This window comes from Myxocyprinus asiaticus, chromosome 12 (assembly GCF_019703515.2).
Source record: "Myxocyprinus asiaticus isolate MX2 ecotype Aquarium Trade chromosome 12, UBuf_Myxa_2, whole genome shotgun sequence".
Lineage (NCBI taxonomy): Eukaryota > Metazoa > Chordata > Actinopteri > Cypriniformes > Catostomidae > Myxocyprinus > Myxocyprinus asiaticus.
The window spans coordinates 5,294,542-5,313,050 of NC_059355.1; the positions used below are offsets into that span (position 1 = coordinate 5,294,542).

An 18,509-nucleotide genomic window follows, 5' to 3' on the forward strand; every position below is an offset into this window, starting at 1 on the left:
AATTATCCGTATCCCATATGCGTATCCACATACATATTAAACATGTTATTTGTTCCTTAAGGTTTCAGTGATTGAATTGATTTACACTTGGCACTGCTGTTTGATGAAGATGCAACATGGTAGTAAACTATAGCAAGTACAACACATGAACAGTTTGATTTGGCAATTGACATTTGGGTGAACTACTGAAATTCTGTAATATTTACGTCTATTTTGACTCAATGGGCCTCATTCATGAAACTTTGGTAAATGAGTCAATTCTGAGTAATTTACGCATAAAATGGACCTTCCCGAAAATGATCCTCTGGATTCACAAATGCTTCGCACACCCCAGATTTGTTAGTTACATGTGTAAATACGGGGCGTGTGCACTTTCATTCACAACGATCATAATCCATCCCCATGAAAACACCCTACAAGGAAGGCATCAGATGTGCTAGTAAATGCGAATAGGGATATGCGGAACAGTGAAACCTACATGTGAAAACATTCTTTTGCTTGTGTTTCATGAATAGGGCCCAATAAGTGCCTGGGAAAATACATATGTGTACATTATGTGTAGCTCAATATGTGTTTGACAGCCAGTTGAGTCTTATAAAATTGCTGCATGGAAGTAATGAATGAAATATGAAAATATGAAACATAAAACACCAAAATATAACAGAATATATTCTATTCTATTATTTTCTAATTGTCTTAAAAATGCTTTGAAAGTTTTGGGGGGGCCTGGGTAGCTTAGCAAGTAAAGACACTGACTACCACACCTGGAGTCACGAGTTCGAATCCAGGGCGTGCTGAGTGAATCCAGTCAGGTCTCCTAAGCAACCAAATTGGCCCGGTTGCTAGGGAGGGTAGAGTCACATGAGGTCACCTCCTCGTGGTCACTATAACGTGGTTCTCGCGTGGTGAGTTGTGAGTGGATGCCACGGAGAATAGCGTGGGCCTCCACACGCGCTAGGTCTCCGCAGTAATGGGCTCAACAAGCCACATGATAAGATGCGTGGATTGATGGTCTCGGACGCGGAGGCAACTGAGATTCATCCTCCGCCGCCCGGATTGAGGCGAGTCACTACGCCACCATGAGGACTTACAGCGCATTGGGAATTGGGCATTCCAAATTGGGGAGATAATAATAAAATAAAAGTTTTTACAAATGCTTTGGAAGTTGTACAACATCTGGGCATTTTGTAGATCTATTTGTGATAGATATAAGTGCCGGGTCGCTAAAGACCTGAGGTATGTATTGGTAATAATGTTTGGCAAAACGCCCATGCAATTAAGGGTTAAAGGGGTCTTGTGAAAACTAATTACAACCATTGTATCAGCAACTGCATAGCGAAAAACTATTATTGAACAAAATCCCAGAAATCTAAAATGTGGAGTCAATAGCATCAAATCTGAGTTAAGGATCCCTCACATTTTAAATGCGTTTCCTCAATTCTTTATCTGTAAGGATTTACCTTGGAGATGAAGATGGTGTTGATTTTGGGATTGTGTTTGAAGTTTTGAAGGATCTGCATACGTTCTCCTTGTGATGTGGGTCCATAAATATATGGTCTAAATAAAGAGAGTAAAAGAAAATTAATTGTGTGCATCCATTATACACAGTATATATCTATAGATATCTGTCAAGATTGGACACAGGTCACAGAATTCGTTTCTCATGATCTTAAAATCCTTTTGGTCTAATGGATAAAGCTTAATGCTAGAAAAACTCTTTTTTTAGGAAAAAAGAAGCCAATAAGTGGCTGTATACATGGGGAACTCCTTCAAAACTGTTTAAAAAGCATTGCAGGTGTTTTAACATTTTGGGGTCACTACATACTTTTGCACCATTTCATTATATTTTTTTGGGAGGGGGATTTTTTCCCCTTTTTCACCCAATCTGGAATGCCCAATTCCCAGTGCGCTTTTAAGTCCTCGTGGTCACGTAGTGATTCGCCTCAATCCGGGTGGCGGAGGACAAATCCCAGCTGCCTCCGCGTCTGAGATCATCAACCCGCGCATCTTATCACGTGGCTTGTTAAGTGCGTTGCCACGGAGACATAGCACGTGTGGAGGCTTCACGCCATCCACCGCGGCATCCGCGCTCAACTCACCATGCACCCCACCGAGAACGAACCACATTATAGCGACCACGAGGAGGTTACCCCATGTGACTCTACCCTCCCTGGCAACCGGGCCAATTTGGTTGCTTAGGAGAGCTGGCTGGAGTCACTCAGCACACCCTGGGATTCGAACTAGCGAACTAGTGAACTCCAGGGGTGGTAGCCAGCGTCTTTTACCACTGAGCTACCCAGGCCCCCCCATTTCATGATTTTGATGACTTTACATTTACATTTTACATTTACATTTACGCATTTGGCAGATGCTTTTATCCAAAGCGACTTACAGTGCACTTTTTACAGGGACAATCCCCCCGGAGCAACCTGGAGTTAAGTGTCTTGCTCAAGGACACAATGGGGATCGAACCAGCAACCTTCTGATTACCAGTTATGTGCTTTAGCCCACTACGCCACCACCACTCTTTACAATTATTACAATTATTCTAAAATAGTAATAGTAAAAAATGAGCATGTACGTCCAAACATTGTTTTGTTTTTTTTAAAGAAACCGACGGTTATGCCTTGCATCCAAATTGCCACATCCAACACATATTATTATGTTTTCTGTCCTTAAAAACGCAATGTGTTAACGAGTTAACTACTAAAAAATTAGATTCATTATAAATAATCAAATTAATTATATAAATTAATCACAATCAATTATTTAACCGTCATAATATCCAAATATATATAAACAATATAAAATATAATAAATAAACACACACACAGGAAGATGGTGTTTTCAGTTGGCAAATTTGTCCTCACAAACCCTCAGACTCCTGCGACGTCCTAATATAACCTCTGGAGAAAGTGTGTCCTATGGGGATTAGTGTGTTGCCTTTCACAATTTCTTTGAAAGTTTTCTTGGCTTGGAAAAGCCCTTTCATTTGGCAAGTTTGATGGTGATTATCAAAACAGCAAAGTAAATCTGATTACAGTCTGCGTCAGGGACAGTTTCAGCTGTATGAATTTTCAGCGTCTTCTACAGCACCTATGAACCTTTAAGGTTTGGCCCTGCATCACACTCTTGCAACATACAAGGTTTCTTTAAGATCACAAAGAAATGCACTCTTTTTTTAATCACTTGAGTTCATGTGGTGTACTGAGCTCTTTAGTGAGAGCTGATCCTTATCAGCTTTATAAAGTCCATGACTTTGTCCATTCTGCAGTGCTCTGAGCTCCTGACCAGACCAGGACACAAAAGGGCAATTTTGTATTGTTTTCTACAAAACTCTCTAAAGAAGAGAAAATGCTACATGCTTCTGTAGAAGCCCCTTGTCAATGTAATTTCAATTTTTAAATATTATTTAAACTTTATATTAATTTTTCTCAATTTTTGTTTTTCTCCCCAATTTGGAATGCCCAATTCCCAATGCGCTCTAAGTCCTCGTGGTGGCATAGTGACTCAATCCGGGTGGCGGAGGACGAATTTCAGTTGCCTCCGCGTCTGAGACCGTCAATCCGCACATCTTATCACGTGGCTTGTTGAGCGCGTTACCACGGAGACCTAGCGCGTGTGGAGGCTCACGCTATTCTCCGCGGCATCCACGCACAACTCACCACGCGCCCCACCGAGAGCGAGAACCACATTGTAGCGACCACGAGGAGGTTACCCCATGTGACTTTACCCTCCCTAGCAACTGGGCCAATTTGGTTGCTTAGGAGACCTGGCTGGAGTCACTCAGCACACCCTGGATTCGAACTCACGACTCCAGGGGTGGTAGCCAGCGTCAATACTCGCTGAGCAACCCAATACAACTTTTGATATATGGTATATGTTAGAATTAACATTAACTAAGATTAATAAATGCTGTATAAGTATTGTTCATTGTTAGTTCATGTTAACAAACTGTGTTTCCATACCCCCCCAAAAGTTGGTAATATTGTGATTCATCTCTGGCTGGTTTGGTTATTGGCTTAGCCTCTTACTGAAGAATTCTTTTAAATTCCTTTGGAGAAAGTGAATGAGAAAAATACTTGTGGTGGGAGGAAGTGGGCGATTTAATTGAAAACAAAAATTACCAAGCATAATGTTGTTATGGTAAGGCACTATTGCACGTGTGTATTTGTGTACAAACGAAACGAGGCATTACTTGTTCAGGCGGATGGCGTATTCTTTGAGAGCGAAGACGTTGTCGGCGAAGACCATGATCTTGTCGTTTCTTCTCTCGTGGAAGCGGATCAGGAACTGACATGCACGGAACTTGTTGGGGTTCATGGTGTAGAGCAGAATCCTCTTTTTCGTCTTTATGGCCACGTATTCACGATAAAACTCAGGAGACATGGGACACCACACCTACACCACAATGTTAAATGTAACTCTTAAAGCACACACAGAAGGAAGTAGTTATTTAGGTTAATTGTGGCATGAGGTCAACACTGACTGACCGCATAACACATTTTCCATACGACATCCATAGGATTACTTCCCCCATACAATGGATTAGCTTCTCAAAGCTGTAGCCAAAGGATTGTCTAATGAACTCTCACAACCATTAATCTAATTGTGTGTGTGTGTGTGTGTGTGTGTGGGTGTGTGTGTGTATATTTATATACTGCATATATACACCTTCAAATCCAACTATAAACCTTATCAAAGTTTAACTACTCAAGAGCAAAGCTTCAAATAAACCTTTTGTCCACTCAAGTGTGTAAATTTTGCCAATGTTGCTTTATCAGGCTGGTCAGGATGCTCAAACAAACAGAGCAATGTTGTAAGCACTACAGTGCCAAAGTGTCTACACTTTACGGGGAAATCAACCTATCAACATCTTACTTATAACTGTATTTAAATGTAAGTTGGGATAAGTATTTGAAAAGAATTACACACTTCAGCTTTAAAAATGTTCAAAGTTATCTTAAGTTTTTCTTGAGAAAACAAGACAGAAAAATAACAACGGCCATTTTAAAAATAACAATTTTAAAAATCAATACAAAATAGCTATAATTCTAGCCTAATATTGTATTTTATGTCTAACAGGTGGACCGATATATCGGTTGCCATTTAATCGGTGCCGATAGTTGCTTTTTGTAACTATTGTTTCTCTACAAAAATCACTGCAGGTTTTATTATTCCTCCGTGTTACACTGTGGCCAGTGCTGGAGGATTCTACAGTTCTTAAAACAGCAGCGGAGGTGAAATAAATCTTTCATCAATGACAATATTCATCCATGTTTTTATCCTCACTTCAATGCATATTTTGTTATTTTGATGAGATAATTGTGTGTTCTGAATTTAAACGAGGGCATGCAAAAAAAAAGAAAAATGGAGTTTACGGAAATCTACATCACGTCTTCACCTTCGTATATTTGAAAAATAATAATCCTTATTCCTCATTAAACCTCATTAGATGAAAATGTACACAAAACCTCTCATCTGGTGGACATATAGGCTATAAAAAGCTAAAGGGATAGTTCACCCAAAAAGCACATAAAGGCAGCATAAAAGTAATCCATAAGACTCCAGTGGATAAATCCAGGTCTTCAGAAGTGATATGATAGGTTTGGGTGAGAAACAGTATTTAAGTACTTTTTTTATATAAATCTCCACCTTTGACCAGTCCTGGCCAGTAGGCGGCAATATGCACGAAGAATGTAAATGGCCAAAAAATAAAAGAATGTGGAAGTGAAAGTGGAGATTTATAGTAAAAATCTGTTTCTCATCCACATCTATAATATCGCTTCTTAAGAAATGGACTTAACCACTGGAGTACTTTACTTTTATGCTGCCTTTATGTGATTTTTGGAGATTCAAAGTTTTGGTCACCATTCACTTGCTTTGTATTGACCAACAGAGCAGAGATATGTTTCTAAAAATCTTAATTTGTGTTCTGCAGAAGAAAGAAAGTCATACACATCTGGGATGGCATAAAGGGTGAGTAAATGATGAAAGAAGTTTTAGTTTTGGGTGAACTATCCCTTGGATTTGGGGAGCCAAGTTTCAGTCATTTCAGAATGAGAGTCGCTGGTGTGTTTTGGGCTTGCTTATTGTTAAAAGTCCCACATTATGCACCAAATCTTCATTTTATCTGGTTATTATTGGGATTTTTGGTTGCAGCCTCTGTGTCTGTGCCCATCATAGTAATAAAAGACTCAATTTTAAAAACAATTGCCCGATTAATTTCACCACCTTAGTTACTGGTATCGGCTAAATCCACTATCGGTCCACCTCTATTTTTAATCTTTAAGTTCCTGTACTAAAACGAAACACGCTAAAAGAATGTGATAAAGAGCCTAATAAAGAAATTAGCTGTTGTGAATTAAAGACCATGACATGGCGTTTTTCTACTCAGGTGGACAAAGGATCTGAACAATATAAACTAGAGGGAACATTGAGTAACGGTATTAATTTTTGTACAGCAGGCTCCAAATCTGTTGCCTGACAGAAACACTGTTTCACAAGTCTATGCACTCTGTTGACCCACTCTACTGATTAGAACCATTTCTCCATCATTCGCACATATGAAATGATTGTTTGCTGTCTTTTTGTACTTTAGGGAGAAAGTCTTTTGATTTTTTTTTCCTGTTACATAGTTGTTTAAAAAGAATTTGTATATTTTGGTCTGCTCACCTCAGCACACTGGACTTTAGCAATGTATCCATTGTTCTGCAGTTCCATCCAGTTCGCCTCATACAGCTTCGGCCCAATCAGGAAGTTAAGATCGACAATCTTATCATCCTCTCTCACTAGTGTGGCAGTCAGTCCCAGTTTACAGTGAGCCTGGACTATTGTCAGAACACGACGGAACATCTTTGCTGCAAGACAAACACAGACACTGAAGCAGCAGCAGGTTTTCTTTACAATCCATTTGTGTGGCTCTTCACAAACTTAGTTTTTTTCTTAAAAGGATAGTTCACCTAAAAATTCTCTCATCATTTACTCTCCTCCCCCACACCATCCCAGATGTGGATGACTTTCTTTCTTCAGCAGAACACAAATGAAATTTTTTTAAAGAATATCTCAGCTCTGTAGGTCCATACAATACAAGTGAATGGTGACCAAAACTTTGAAGCTCAACAAGCACACAAAGGCAGCATAAAAATTCTCCCTGCCATTAGGTGGCGATATGCACAAAGAAAGCAATTCACCAAAAACAAAAGAAGAATGTGTAAGTAAAAGTGAAAGTGGAGATTTATAGTAAAAAAGGACTTAAATATTGATCCGTTTCCCACCTACACCTATCATATCACTTCTGAAGATATGGATTAAAACACTGGAGACAAATGGATTACTTTATGCTGCCTTTATGTGCTTTTTGAACTTCAAAGTTTTGGACCCTGTTGACTTGCATTAAATGGACCTACAGAGCTGAGATATTTCTTTTTAAAGTCATAAACATCTTGGAAGGCATTACGGTGAGTAAATTATAAGAATTTTTATTTTTGGGTGAACTATCCCTTTAAATTTCCAGCAGCAAATCATTTTTGTCCTCATTGAAAGTAAATGATGAGAGAATTGACAGAATCAGAGTCAATCAGAACACAACTTTTGGTTTGGTTTCTGGTTTGAGACCAGCAGGTTTTAAAGGAACTGCATTTTGTGTTGGAAATGGCTGCAGATTGTGCACACTTTTGATGAAAAGGCTAGGAGTGAGACGGTACACACACACAACCTACCTGGAATAGTGTGCACCTCGTCCAGTATAATGAGCCCCCACTCCTGACTTTTCATCCATTCCATGACCCTTTCAGCCTCCCATGAGCGTTTGGTAGTGTGACCCAGCATGGAGTATGTGCTGATGGCCACCGAGCAGCCGATGGGCTTGTCCTTCGCATCGGAAGTGAAGCGACAGATCTGGGAGTCATCAATGGTGGACCACATCTTAAACTGAGCCTTCCACTGTTCCACTGATACGGAGGAGTTTCCCAGCACCAGGCAGCGCTTACGAACTGTACAGGCAGCAGTTACGCCCACTAGTGACTTTCCAGCTCCTGTATGATAAAACAAGAGAATAAAAGACTTGAACATACATTAAAGTTAACATGAAACTGTGTTTACAACCTATTTTACTTGTAATTTGTAAGTGAAACTGAATTTTCTATGAGAATAAAAGTAGGACGGGACTTGATTTTATTCAGTACGAATTGATTGGATTGGGACGATTGATTTGTGATTACATTTTGATCAAAGATTTCCAAGAGATTTTTCCTTGGAATAACATGCACTGATGAATCATGAACAATAAGACCAAGAGCGTGTGTTTAGAAAGTAAATAGGGTCAATTTTGATTTCATGTTGACTTTAGTTACATTTTACTTCAGCAATTTTATTTAAAGAACCTCTGACCTTGAGTGGCTTTGGTAAAGTAAAACGCTAGTTTAAAAGAGAAAGGTGTCCACTAGCTCCCTAGTTCGAATCCCAGGGTGTGCTGAGTGACTCCAGCCAGGTCTCCTAAGCAACCAAATTGGCCCGGTAGCTAGGGAGGGTAGAGTCACATGGGGTAACCTCCTCGTGGTCGCTATAATGTGGTTCGTTCTCAGTTGGGCGCGTGGTGAGTTGAGCGTGGTTGCCGCGGTGGATGGCGTGAAGCCTCCACACGTGCTATGTCTCCGTGGCAACGCGCTCAACAAGCCACGTGATAAGATGCGCGGGTCGACGGTCTCAGACGCGGAGGCAGCTGGGATTCCTCCTCAGCCACCCGGACTGAGGCGAATCACTACGCGACCACAAGGACTTAAAAGCACATTGGGAATTCTTCCAAAATTGGGAGAAAAAAAAAAAAAAGAGAGAAGGGTGTCATTTTTTTCGATGTGTAAATACTTTATCCGATGCCAGTTTAATAAGCAGAGACAATAATAAATTAAAATTATGAATATTCCATGAAAGATTGATAAAAAAAGCTATCAAATCCAGGACTAGGCATCAGCTGTTGTACGGAGCACACAATTAGAGAGTGAATACTGCATTGTGTACCGCAAGGCAGCACAATGACTCCAGATCGAGCTCTGCCGTTCCCAAACATTTTCCTCAGACTCTTCTCCTGATAGGGTCTCAGTACAGCGGTGGGCTTCAGGTCCATGTTGATGTCAGGGTTCACTGTGTCGTTACGGAAGTCATACTCCGCCAGGAGTGGGTACTCTAACTGAATGCAGCGTTTCTGAAGCTCCTCAATCATTTCCTATTGAAGGTGCACACAGACAGCAATAAAAAAAAAAAAAAAAAAAAAAAAAGTGATTATTCAGCATTCAATGATTAGAATTTTTTTTTTTCACAGAATGAGATGTTAGGCAGGATGACAGCCTCAGCCACTATTCACTTTCATTGAATGAAAAAAAAAAAGATGCAATAAAAATGAATGGTGACTGATGCTGTCGTTCTGCCTAACATTTCCTTTAGCGTTCCACAGAAAACAATAAGATATAGAAGTATATAAATGACAAATGTCTTTGAAACAAAACTGTTGTTCTTGGTCTTCATCAAAACGCGATTGCACCACCTAGTGGTGAAGGTTAGTCGAAGCAAGTGAAGATTAATGTGCCCTTCAAGTGGAGTCAGAAATATCTTAAAGAGATAGTTCACCTAAAACTGAAAATTCTCTCATCATTTACTCACCCTCATGCCAACTAAGATGTGCATGACTTCCTTTCATCTGCTGAACGTAAATGAAGATTTTTAGAAGAATATCTCTTTTGGCCCATACAATGCATGTGAATGGGTGCCAAAATTTTGAAGCTAAAAAAAAAAAAAAATCACACAAGCAAGCATAAAAGTAATCCATAAGACTCCAGTGGTTAAATCAATGTCTTCAGAAGCGATATAATAGGTGTGGGTGAGAAACAGAAAACTTTCACATTCTTCTTCTTGTGTTTTTGGTGATTCATATTCTTCATGCACACTGCACCCTACTGAGCAGAGAGAAGTGTTTCTAGCCAAAAATGACTTTAAAATGTTTCTGTTTCTCACCAACACCTATCATATTACTTCTGAAGATATAGATTTACTACTGGAGTCTTATAGATTACTTTTATGATGCCTTTATGTGCTTTTTGGAGCGTCAACATTTTGGCACCCATTCACTTGCATTGTATGGACCTACTGAGCTGAAATATTCTTCTAAAAATCATAATCTGTGTTCTGCTGAAGAAAGTCATACATATCTGGGATGGCATGAGGGTGAGTACATGAAAGAAATTTCATATTTGGCTGAACTATCCCTTTAACAACGAGTTCCGAGCACATAAATGACCAAGCGAAGTCGTATTTACGAGTGGGAAACTCTGAATTCTAGATGATACCCAAATTTCCTAGTTGGAACGTTGGAAGGGGCGTGTCAACATTAAATATGATGGGAAGAAATTATTTTGCTAAATTATTTAAACTTTTGAACTTCAAAAATATTCATTTGTTATATACTGTATGACAGCCAACTGACGACTCACCTTTGCGGTTTGTTTTAAGCAAATTAATTAATAATTTGTTAGATACCATGCATTAATAAATCATATATGTTGTGTATAAGTGATGCAGGTTTATTCACCGGAACATCAGAAAAATAAATTTTGCCGTTGTTAATTGTGTATGTGTTTAAGTTTGGCTTCTTCCGTATTTTGTTTCCCACACGAATAAGTCGTAGTACAAAATGCCCGACTCGGAGTTACGAGCTTTCTAGGTCCACTTGAAGGCAGCATGTGCATCAGCACTCTACTGCATTTCCTGCAATACCAGGACAACTCTTGTGCATGTGTGGGTACTGGAGCTGTTGCTATGGTTACGGACAGTGGCTGCATGGTGCTTAGCCAGGTGCCGCGGACTGAATGTGAACTTTCACTTCATGTGAAACTGGGGCTTAAACACACGAACTACAAAATACACTATATTGCCAAATGTATTCGCTCACCCATCCAAATAATTGAATTCAGGTGTTCTAATCACTTCCATGGCCACAGGTGTATAAAATGAAGCACCTAGGCATGCAGACTGCTTCTACAAACATTTGTGAAAGAATGGGCCGCTCTCAGGAGCTCAGTGAATTCCAGCGTGGTACTGTGATAGGATGCCACCTGTGCAACAAGTCCAGTCGTGAAATTTCCTTGCTACTAAATATTCCACAGTCAACTGTCAGTGGTATTATAAAGTGGAAGCGATTGGGAATGACAGCAACTCAGCCACGAAGTGGTAGGCCACGTAAAATGACAGAGCGGGGTCAGCGGATGCTGAGGCGCATAGTGCGCAGAGGTCGCCAACTTTCTGCAGAGTCAATCGCTACAGACCTCCAAAATTCATGTGGCCTTCAGATTAGCTCAAGAACAGTGCGTAGAGAGCTTCATGGAATGGGTATCCATGGCCGAGAAGCTGCATCCAAGCCATACATCACCAAGTGCAATGCAAAGTGTCGGATGCAGTGGTGTAAAGCACGCCGCCACTGGACTCTAGAGCAGTGGAGACGCGTTCTCTGGAGTGACGAATCACGCTTCTCCATCTGGCAATCTGATGGAAGAGTCTGGGTTTGGCGGTTGCCAGGAGAACGGTACTTGTCTGACTGCAATGTGCCAACTGTGAAGTTTGGTGGAGGAGGGATTATGGTGTGGGGTTGTTTTTCAGGAGCTGGGCTTGGCCCCTTAGTTCCAGTGAAAGGAACTCTGAATGCTTCAGCATACCAAGAGATTTTGGACAATTCCATGCTCCCAACTTTGTGGGAACAGTTTGGGGATGGCCCGTTCCTGTTCCAACATGACTGCGCACCAGTGCATAAAGCAAGGTCCATAAAGACATGGATGAGCGAGTTTGGTGTGGAAGAACTTGACTGGCCTGCACAGAGTCCTGACCTCAACCCGATAGAGCACCTTTGGGATGAATTAGAGCGAAGACTGTGAGCCAGGCCTTCTCGTCCAACATCAGTGTCTGACCTCACAAATGCGCTTCTGGAAGAATGGTCAAAAATTCCCATAAACACACTCCTAAACCTTGTGGAAAGCCTTCCCAGAAGAGTTGAAGCTGTTATAGCTGCAAAGGGTGGGCCGACGTCATATTAAACCCTATGGATTAAGAATGGGATGTCACTTAAGTTCATATGCGTCTAAAGGCAGATGAGCGAATACTTTTGGCAATATAGTGTATAATTTGATCGGATGTAAATGATGCAGACAGAAGTCATAGTCTGTTGCTCATTCTTTATGTTGGGGTGTCTGACAGACAACGGATTGCTTTAATAATAAACCGGTTAACCGCGATTTTTTCTCAGGTGGTAATCTCACCGTCAAAAAAAAAAAAAAAAAAATCACACCGCGGCATCCCTACTAGTGTCCATACACACACCTGACGGATCTCAAATGACACTGTCTGTGTCTCTTCCTCTTCTTCCTCCTCTTTATCCATCTGTTCATAGTAACTGAAGATGTCCTCAGGCACTTGAGTTCCTGAGTGCTGCCCATCTGCAGGCTGAGAGGTGGATGGACCTCCGTTATCCTGCTGAAACTTTGAGATCTGGACAGGACCATACAACAGGCGTTAGTAAGAGAAATAAGTATATTTTCCACTGGAGGATTAAGTGTCTTAATGTTCATTATGTTTAATTTAGGTGTGGTAAATGTTAGTGTAATGTTATATTAGTGTATGTGCGTGTGCAAAAGAAAGAAAGAGAAAGTGGAATATTGAGAGCATATGCGTATGTGGTGATGCATACTCACAGCTGATTTGCTGGAGATGACCTCAGTGATGAGCTCTGTCTCCTGCCCCACAGCTGACCGAAGTCGACAGTCTCGAATCACAGAGTCCTGTAATAGCCTCTGAATGACATCGGGGAAAGTACTCTCAACAAAGTACCTGTTTTCAACATACACACACACAAAAACAAAATCACATATACCCAACATGTTACTTCGCAGTCAGAGAAACTGGACCAGTATTAGGGCCATTAAAAGTAGAGGCAGGAGGCCTGGGTAGCTCAGTGGTAAAAGATGCTGGCTACCACCCCTGGAGTTCGCTTGTTCGCTAGTTCGAATCCCAGGGTGTGCTGAGTGACTCCAGCCTGGTCTCCTAAGCAACCAAATTGGCCCAGTTGCTAGGGAGGGTAGAGTCACATGGGGTCGCTATAATGTGGTTCGTTCTCGGTGGGGCACGTGGCGAGTTGAGCGTGGATGCCACGGTGGATGGCGTGAAGCCTCCACGTGCGCTATGTCTCCGTGGCAACGTGCTCAACAAGCCACGTGATAAGATGCGTCGGTTGATGGTCTCAGACGCGGAGGTAGCTGGGATTCGTCCTCCGCCACCCGGATTGAGGCGAATCACTACGCAACCACGAGGACTTAGAGTGCATTGGGAATTGGGCATTCCAAATTGGGTGAAAAAGGGGAAACATTTTACCGATAAATTGGTGCCGATAGTTTCTTTTTGGAACTACAGTATTAGTTTTCGCCAAAAATCTATACCTAATCTATTTATTGTTCCTCTATGTTACATTATGGTTTATTTTAGAGGCGAAATAAAAACAATCACTGACACCTCACGCAGTTTAACTGTATTTACATCTTTCATCGTTGACAATATTCATCCATATTTTCATCCTCACTTCAATGCTTATTTTGTTATTTTGATAAGATAATCAAGTGTTCTAAATTGAAGCGAGGGCATGAAGAGAAAAATTTGAGTATAAGGAAATGTGCTCCAGCAGCACATACACTGTGTCTCCAACTTCATATCTTTTGAATAATAATAAACCTTACACTTACATTAAACCTTATCTTGCAAAATATATATGTATATATATATATGTATTTATACACTCACCGAACACTTTATTATGTACACCTGTACACCTACTTATTCATGCAATTATCTAATCAGCCAATCGTGTGGCAGCAACGCAATGCATAAAATCATGCAGATATGGGTCAGGAGCTTCAGTTAGTGTTCGCATCAACCATCAGAATGGGGAAAAAATGTGATCTTAGTGATTTCGACTGTAGCATGATTGATGGTGCTAGACGAGCTGGTGTGAGAGAGCTCAATGGAGAATGGCCAGACTGGTTCGAGCTGACAGAAAGGCTACGGTAACTCAGATAACCGCTCTGTACAATTGTAGTGAGCAGAACAGCGTCTCAGAATGCACAACATGTCGAACCGTGAGGCGGATGGGCTACAACAGCAGAAGACCACGCCGGGTTCCACTTCTGTCAGCCAAGAATGGAAAACTGAGGCTGCAGTGGGCCTACCATCTGTGTACCTCAGCAGAAATCCAGATTCATCGGACCAGGCTAAGTTACTCAATTCTTTAACTGTCCAGATTTGGTGAGCCTGTGCCCACTGCAGCCTCAGCTTTCTGTTCTTGGCTGACAGAAGTGGAACCCGGCGTGGTCTTCTGCTGTTGTAGCCCATCTGCTATAGATTATATATATATATATTATATATATAAATAATCTGCTGTCAGCCTTTTCCACCACCTTAGTTGCATCGTTTCGGCAAAATCCACTAACAGTCACCGTCTAATTCAAAGTCACAAGTGGCTGTGTTTGGAATAGTATATTAGCAAACGTCTAATACCATTTCTGTAGAATGCAGAATGAATACTGTACAACCAATACATACTGTGTGAATTGTATGCATGGAATAGCCAAATAAACTACTTATTTTGACAAAATGTGTATGATTAAACTTAAAATGCAAATTAAACTGCTAAATTTTGAAACATTATTATAATACAAAATAAATGTGCTGAATCTTAAAAATACAGACTACATAAAGCACAGCCACCAGTGGGGCCTGTGTAGCTCAGTGAGTATTGACACTGACTACCACCCCTGGAGTCACGAGTTAGAATACAGGGCGTGCTGAGTGACTCCAGCCAGGTCTCCTAAGCAACCAAATTGGCCCGGTTGCTAGGGAGGGTAGAGTCACATGGGGTAAACTCCTCGTGGTCGCTATAATGTGTGGCTTTCGCTCTCGGTGGGGCGTGTGGCGAGATGTGCGTGGATGTCATGGAGAATAACATGTGCCTCCACACGCTCAACAAGCCATGTGATAAGATATGCGTATTAACGGTCTCAGAAGCGGAGGCAACTGATATTCGTCCTCTGCCACCCGGATTGAGGCGAGTCAATACGCCACCACGAGGACTTAGAGCGCATTGAGAATTGGGCATTCCAAATTGGGGAGAAAAGGGGATAAAAAAATTATAATTTAAAAAAAGCACAGCCACCAGTAACATTAAGATGTAAAAACTGACTTCTTAATTTCTGAAAAATAAACACACCTGTTGTGTTTCAGGACCATTTTGACTTTACCATAGCTCACTGTGCACAACTGCAGGAGAAAAGAGAGAAAAACAGAAACCGATGAAGTGAGAGAAATTGGCTTTGATACACAGAGATTGCTTTTAAACTTTTCTTTAAAACTCTCTGTAAAATTCAGATGCATTTGATTATCTGGCAGCTCACACACTGACCTTAATAAACTGCACAATGCCGTCAGGCACAGAGGTCTTGCTGAGTTTCTGCAGGTACTCTATGATGTCAGAGGTCTGCAGACCGACGCTCACAGCGGCGTACAGAGAATATGCCGTCAGCTTGTACTCATGCACATGCGTGGGTCTGCACACCGGCTCTGCTATGGCCACCAGGAAGTCCTGAGCGTATTTATACACAGGAGAGAAAGCCTCCAGGAAGATATGACCATCAGGAGCCTACAAGACAATTAAACATAGAGACAATGGAACAGATAGATTGTTGTTCCTGATCCTGACACATTAGTCTCATATAATTGCAAACAAAAATGGCAAATGCATGATGATTCGGCAATTGCAATCAGATTGGCTGGCACTACGCAACTTCAAGGAGTCTGGGGGTGCACCAGTTTGTTTCTTACAAGGCACAAGGCTGATACAATGAGTGCTTTAGAGGAAAAACTAATTACCAGATTTTGCCAGTTTGCCAGGTTAACGGCATTGAATCTGAATTAATATCCCGGACTTAGTGGCCAGATCAAGGCTAGAATAAACTACAGTCTGAACCAGATTTTATGATGACAGTCAAAAGTCTGGCTATGTGAGACTACTACACATCGATCTTATTATTCATGCGCAACAAAATGTGGGCTTCTCTTGTCACTGGACAAGTAATTGATTACAACTTATTCAAGTTATACATTAACCCTTGTGCATCAATTAAAAAAAAAAGTTACTCAGAGGTCCTTAGAGGACAAAAATGTCCACGTCAAAAAACTGCCATAAAAATATTATATATTAATATTATTTTCCACTTTCACTGACCAACATCAGTCCTGATCATAACTACTAAATATTCACTCATTTTCATGACTTTAACCCTTTAAATGCCAGTTTGTTTACATAATGCCACTGTTGTTTTTTTTACACACACACAAATTTCTCAATACTAACATACAAAACACCATCTGACATCCATACCAATACAACCAAACAATTTTAGCTGCAACATTTATTGAATTGGCCTGCAGTGCTCTATAATACAGCAAACAGAAAATAGGGGAAAAGCATGTATTTGCTCCATAGGCTAAACATGAGAAAAATGGCGCCATCTGGTGGAAAATATTTTAAAAATTTAATTTTGAAGCCAGGGCTCTGGAATGAAAGCATAATATCATAGAATTTCAATGGGGACATTTTTATTCTGAAGGTCCTGAGTGTAACTATTTTGTGTACACAATAGATGTATTATAGGAACTGAGGTTGAAATGTCAAAATTACCCCAAAAAATACACACCTTTGGCAAAATGTATGCCGTTGGCATTAACAGCTAAAATGATCGAAAAAACTAAAATGAAAAAGACAAAAATGTCCCGAAGGTCGCACAAGGGTTAACTACATCAAGTTACAAATCAGATTTAACTGAGCTACGGATGCCAGTGTGTGTATGAAGTGGCAAAGGTTTACAGACTGTGACAGAACCTGAACAAATATGTTCAGTCTTACCACCCATAGGGGTCGTGCAGAGTGGTCGTTCTTTAGGATCATCTGTATTCTGTAGTCTTTGGCTCCATACTCATCCAGTTTAGTGCTGGATTCATCCACCTGTTTCCCAGCAGCTGCAGGTACGGCCTCCTGAGACTCACTGCCCGTCACCTCTTCGTCTTCTTCTTCCTCATCGTAATAACGCTTCTTGGACTTCCTCTCTAAAGTCAGAAATTAATTAGGGTCAGAAATTAAGCAGCAGCAGCGCTCAGGAGGACAAAAATGCCCTAGCTATTTAGCCACTATTTAAAATTGTATATATAATAATCTTACTGGTTAAGTAGTGCCTCTCATACACTGTAGATGCCAGATAGGTAATATTCTCTGCGTTATAAAGACTAAATACATTCGTATAGTAGATATCAACAGAAGCAGCAGGTCTTGGATTGGTTTATCTAACTTTGCACATTAAATTCATGTATTTATTTAAAGAAGTATGGCGTCTTTCTTACCTCGATCACTTTTATCTTTCTTTCCCATGCTGTCGTGCAATAGTGCGTCCCCTTTTTTAAATGAAGTGATGATTTAATACATTTTTTCATAAATTCATCTGCATTACTTTAACGACTACGCATCTACTGTGCGGCCATGTCCAGCACACTCTTCCTCTACGCAGAGAGAAATCGAGCAATGTAACCCACACCTTGAACCCCTACCGCCTCCTGCAGGCTGAATATGTAAGTGCACACACGTCTTTAAAGGCATAAAATGAAAATTCTCTCATCATTTACTCACCCTCATGCCATCCCAGATGTATATGACCTTCTTCCTTCTACTGAACACAAATGAAGATTTTTAGAAGAATATTTCAGCTCTGTTGTTCCATACAATGCAAGTGAATAGTGACCAAAACTTTTAAGCTCCAAAAAGCGCATAAAGGCAGAATAAAAGTAATCCATACGACTCTGGGGTTAAATCCATGCCTTCAGAAGTGACATGATAGGTGTGAGTGAGAAGCAGATCATTATTTAAGTCCTATTTTTCAATAAATCTTCACTTTCAGCCAGTCCACCTATGCGCCTTCACGAGAGCTTCTTTTATTTTTTGGTGATTTGTATTCTTCATACATATCGCCACCTACTAGGCTGTTGTGCAAATATTATTTATTTTATTCTTTTCTTTTCGTTTATCCCTTCCTTTTTTCTCTCTCCTTCTTGCCCAGTAGGTGGCCATATGCATGAAGAATGTTAATCGGCAACAAACAGAAGAAGAACTTGGTCCTCTCATTAATGCGCATAGCTGGTTGAAAGTGGAGATTTATGATTTAAAATGAAAATGATCTTTTCATTTACTCACCTTCATGCCATATCATGTGTATGACTTTCTGTCATCTGCTGAACACAAATAAAGATTTTTAGAAGGATTTTTCAGCTCTGTAGATCCTGCAATGTAAGTGAATGGTGGCCAAAACTCAGAAGGTCCAAAAAGGACATAAATTTAATCTGTCTTCAGAAGCGATATGATAGGTGTGGGTGAGAAACAG

General features: G+C 40.6%; 1 protein-coding gene across 1 annotated transcript in view; it reads right to left on the minus strand.

The window, feature by feature from the left end:
• LOC127448769 (general transcription and DNA repair factor IIH helicase subunit XPB) overlaps positions 1-17,630 on the minus strand; it is a 31,007-nt gene extending 13,377 nt beyond the window's left edge. Inside the window, exons 1-11 of the mRNA XM_051711619.1 lie at positions 17,479-17,630; positions 16,988-17,187; positions 15,485-15,721; positions 15,293-15,342; positions 12,732-12,867; positions 12,361-12,528; positions 9,019-9,223; positions 7,722-8,036; positions 6,676-6,860; positions 4,199-4,401; positions 1,461-1,557 (exon numbers count right to left, since the gene is read on the minus strand). Of these exons, the coding sequence (XP_051567579.1) occupies positions 1,461-1,557; positions 4,199-4,401; positions 6,676-6,860; positions 7,722-8,036; positions 9,019-9,223; positions 12,361-12,528; positions 12,732-12,867; positions 15,293-15,342; positions 15,485-15,721; positions 16,988-17,187; positions 17,479-17,506 (1,824 nt within the window). The 5' untranslated portion in view covers positions 17,507-17,630. The remainder of the gene's footprint in view (positions 1-1,460; positions 1,558-4,198; positions 4,402-6,675; positions 6,861-7,721; positions 8,037-9,018; positions 9,224-12,360; positions 12,529-12,731; positions 12,868-15,292; positions 15,343-15,484; positions 15,722-16,987; positions 17,188-17,478) is intronic.
• Positions 17,631-18,509: the final 879 nt, after the last annotated feature.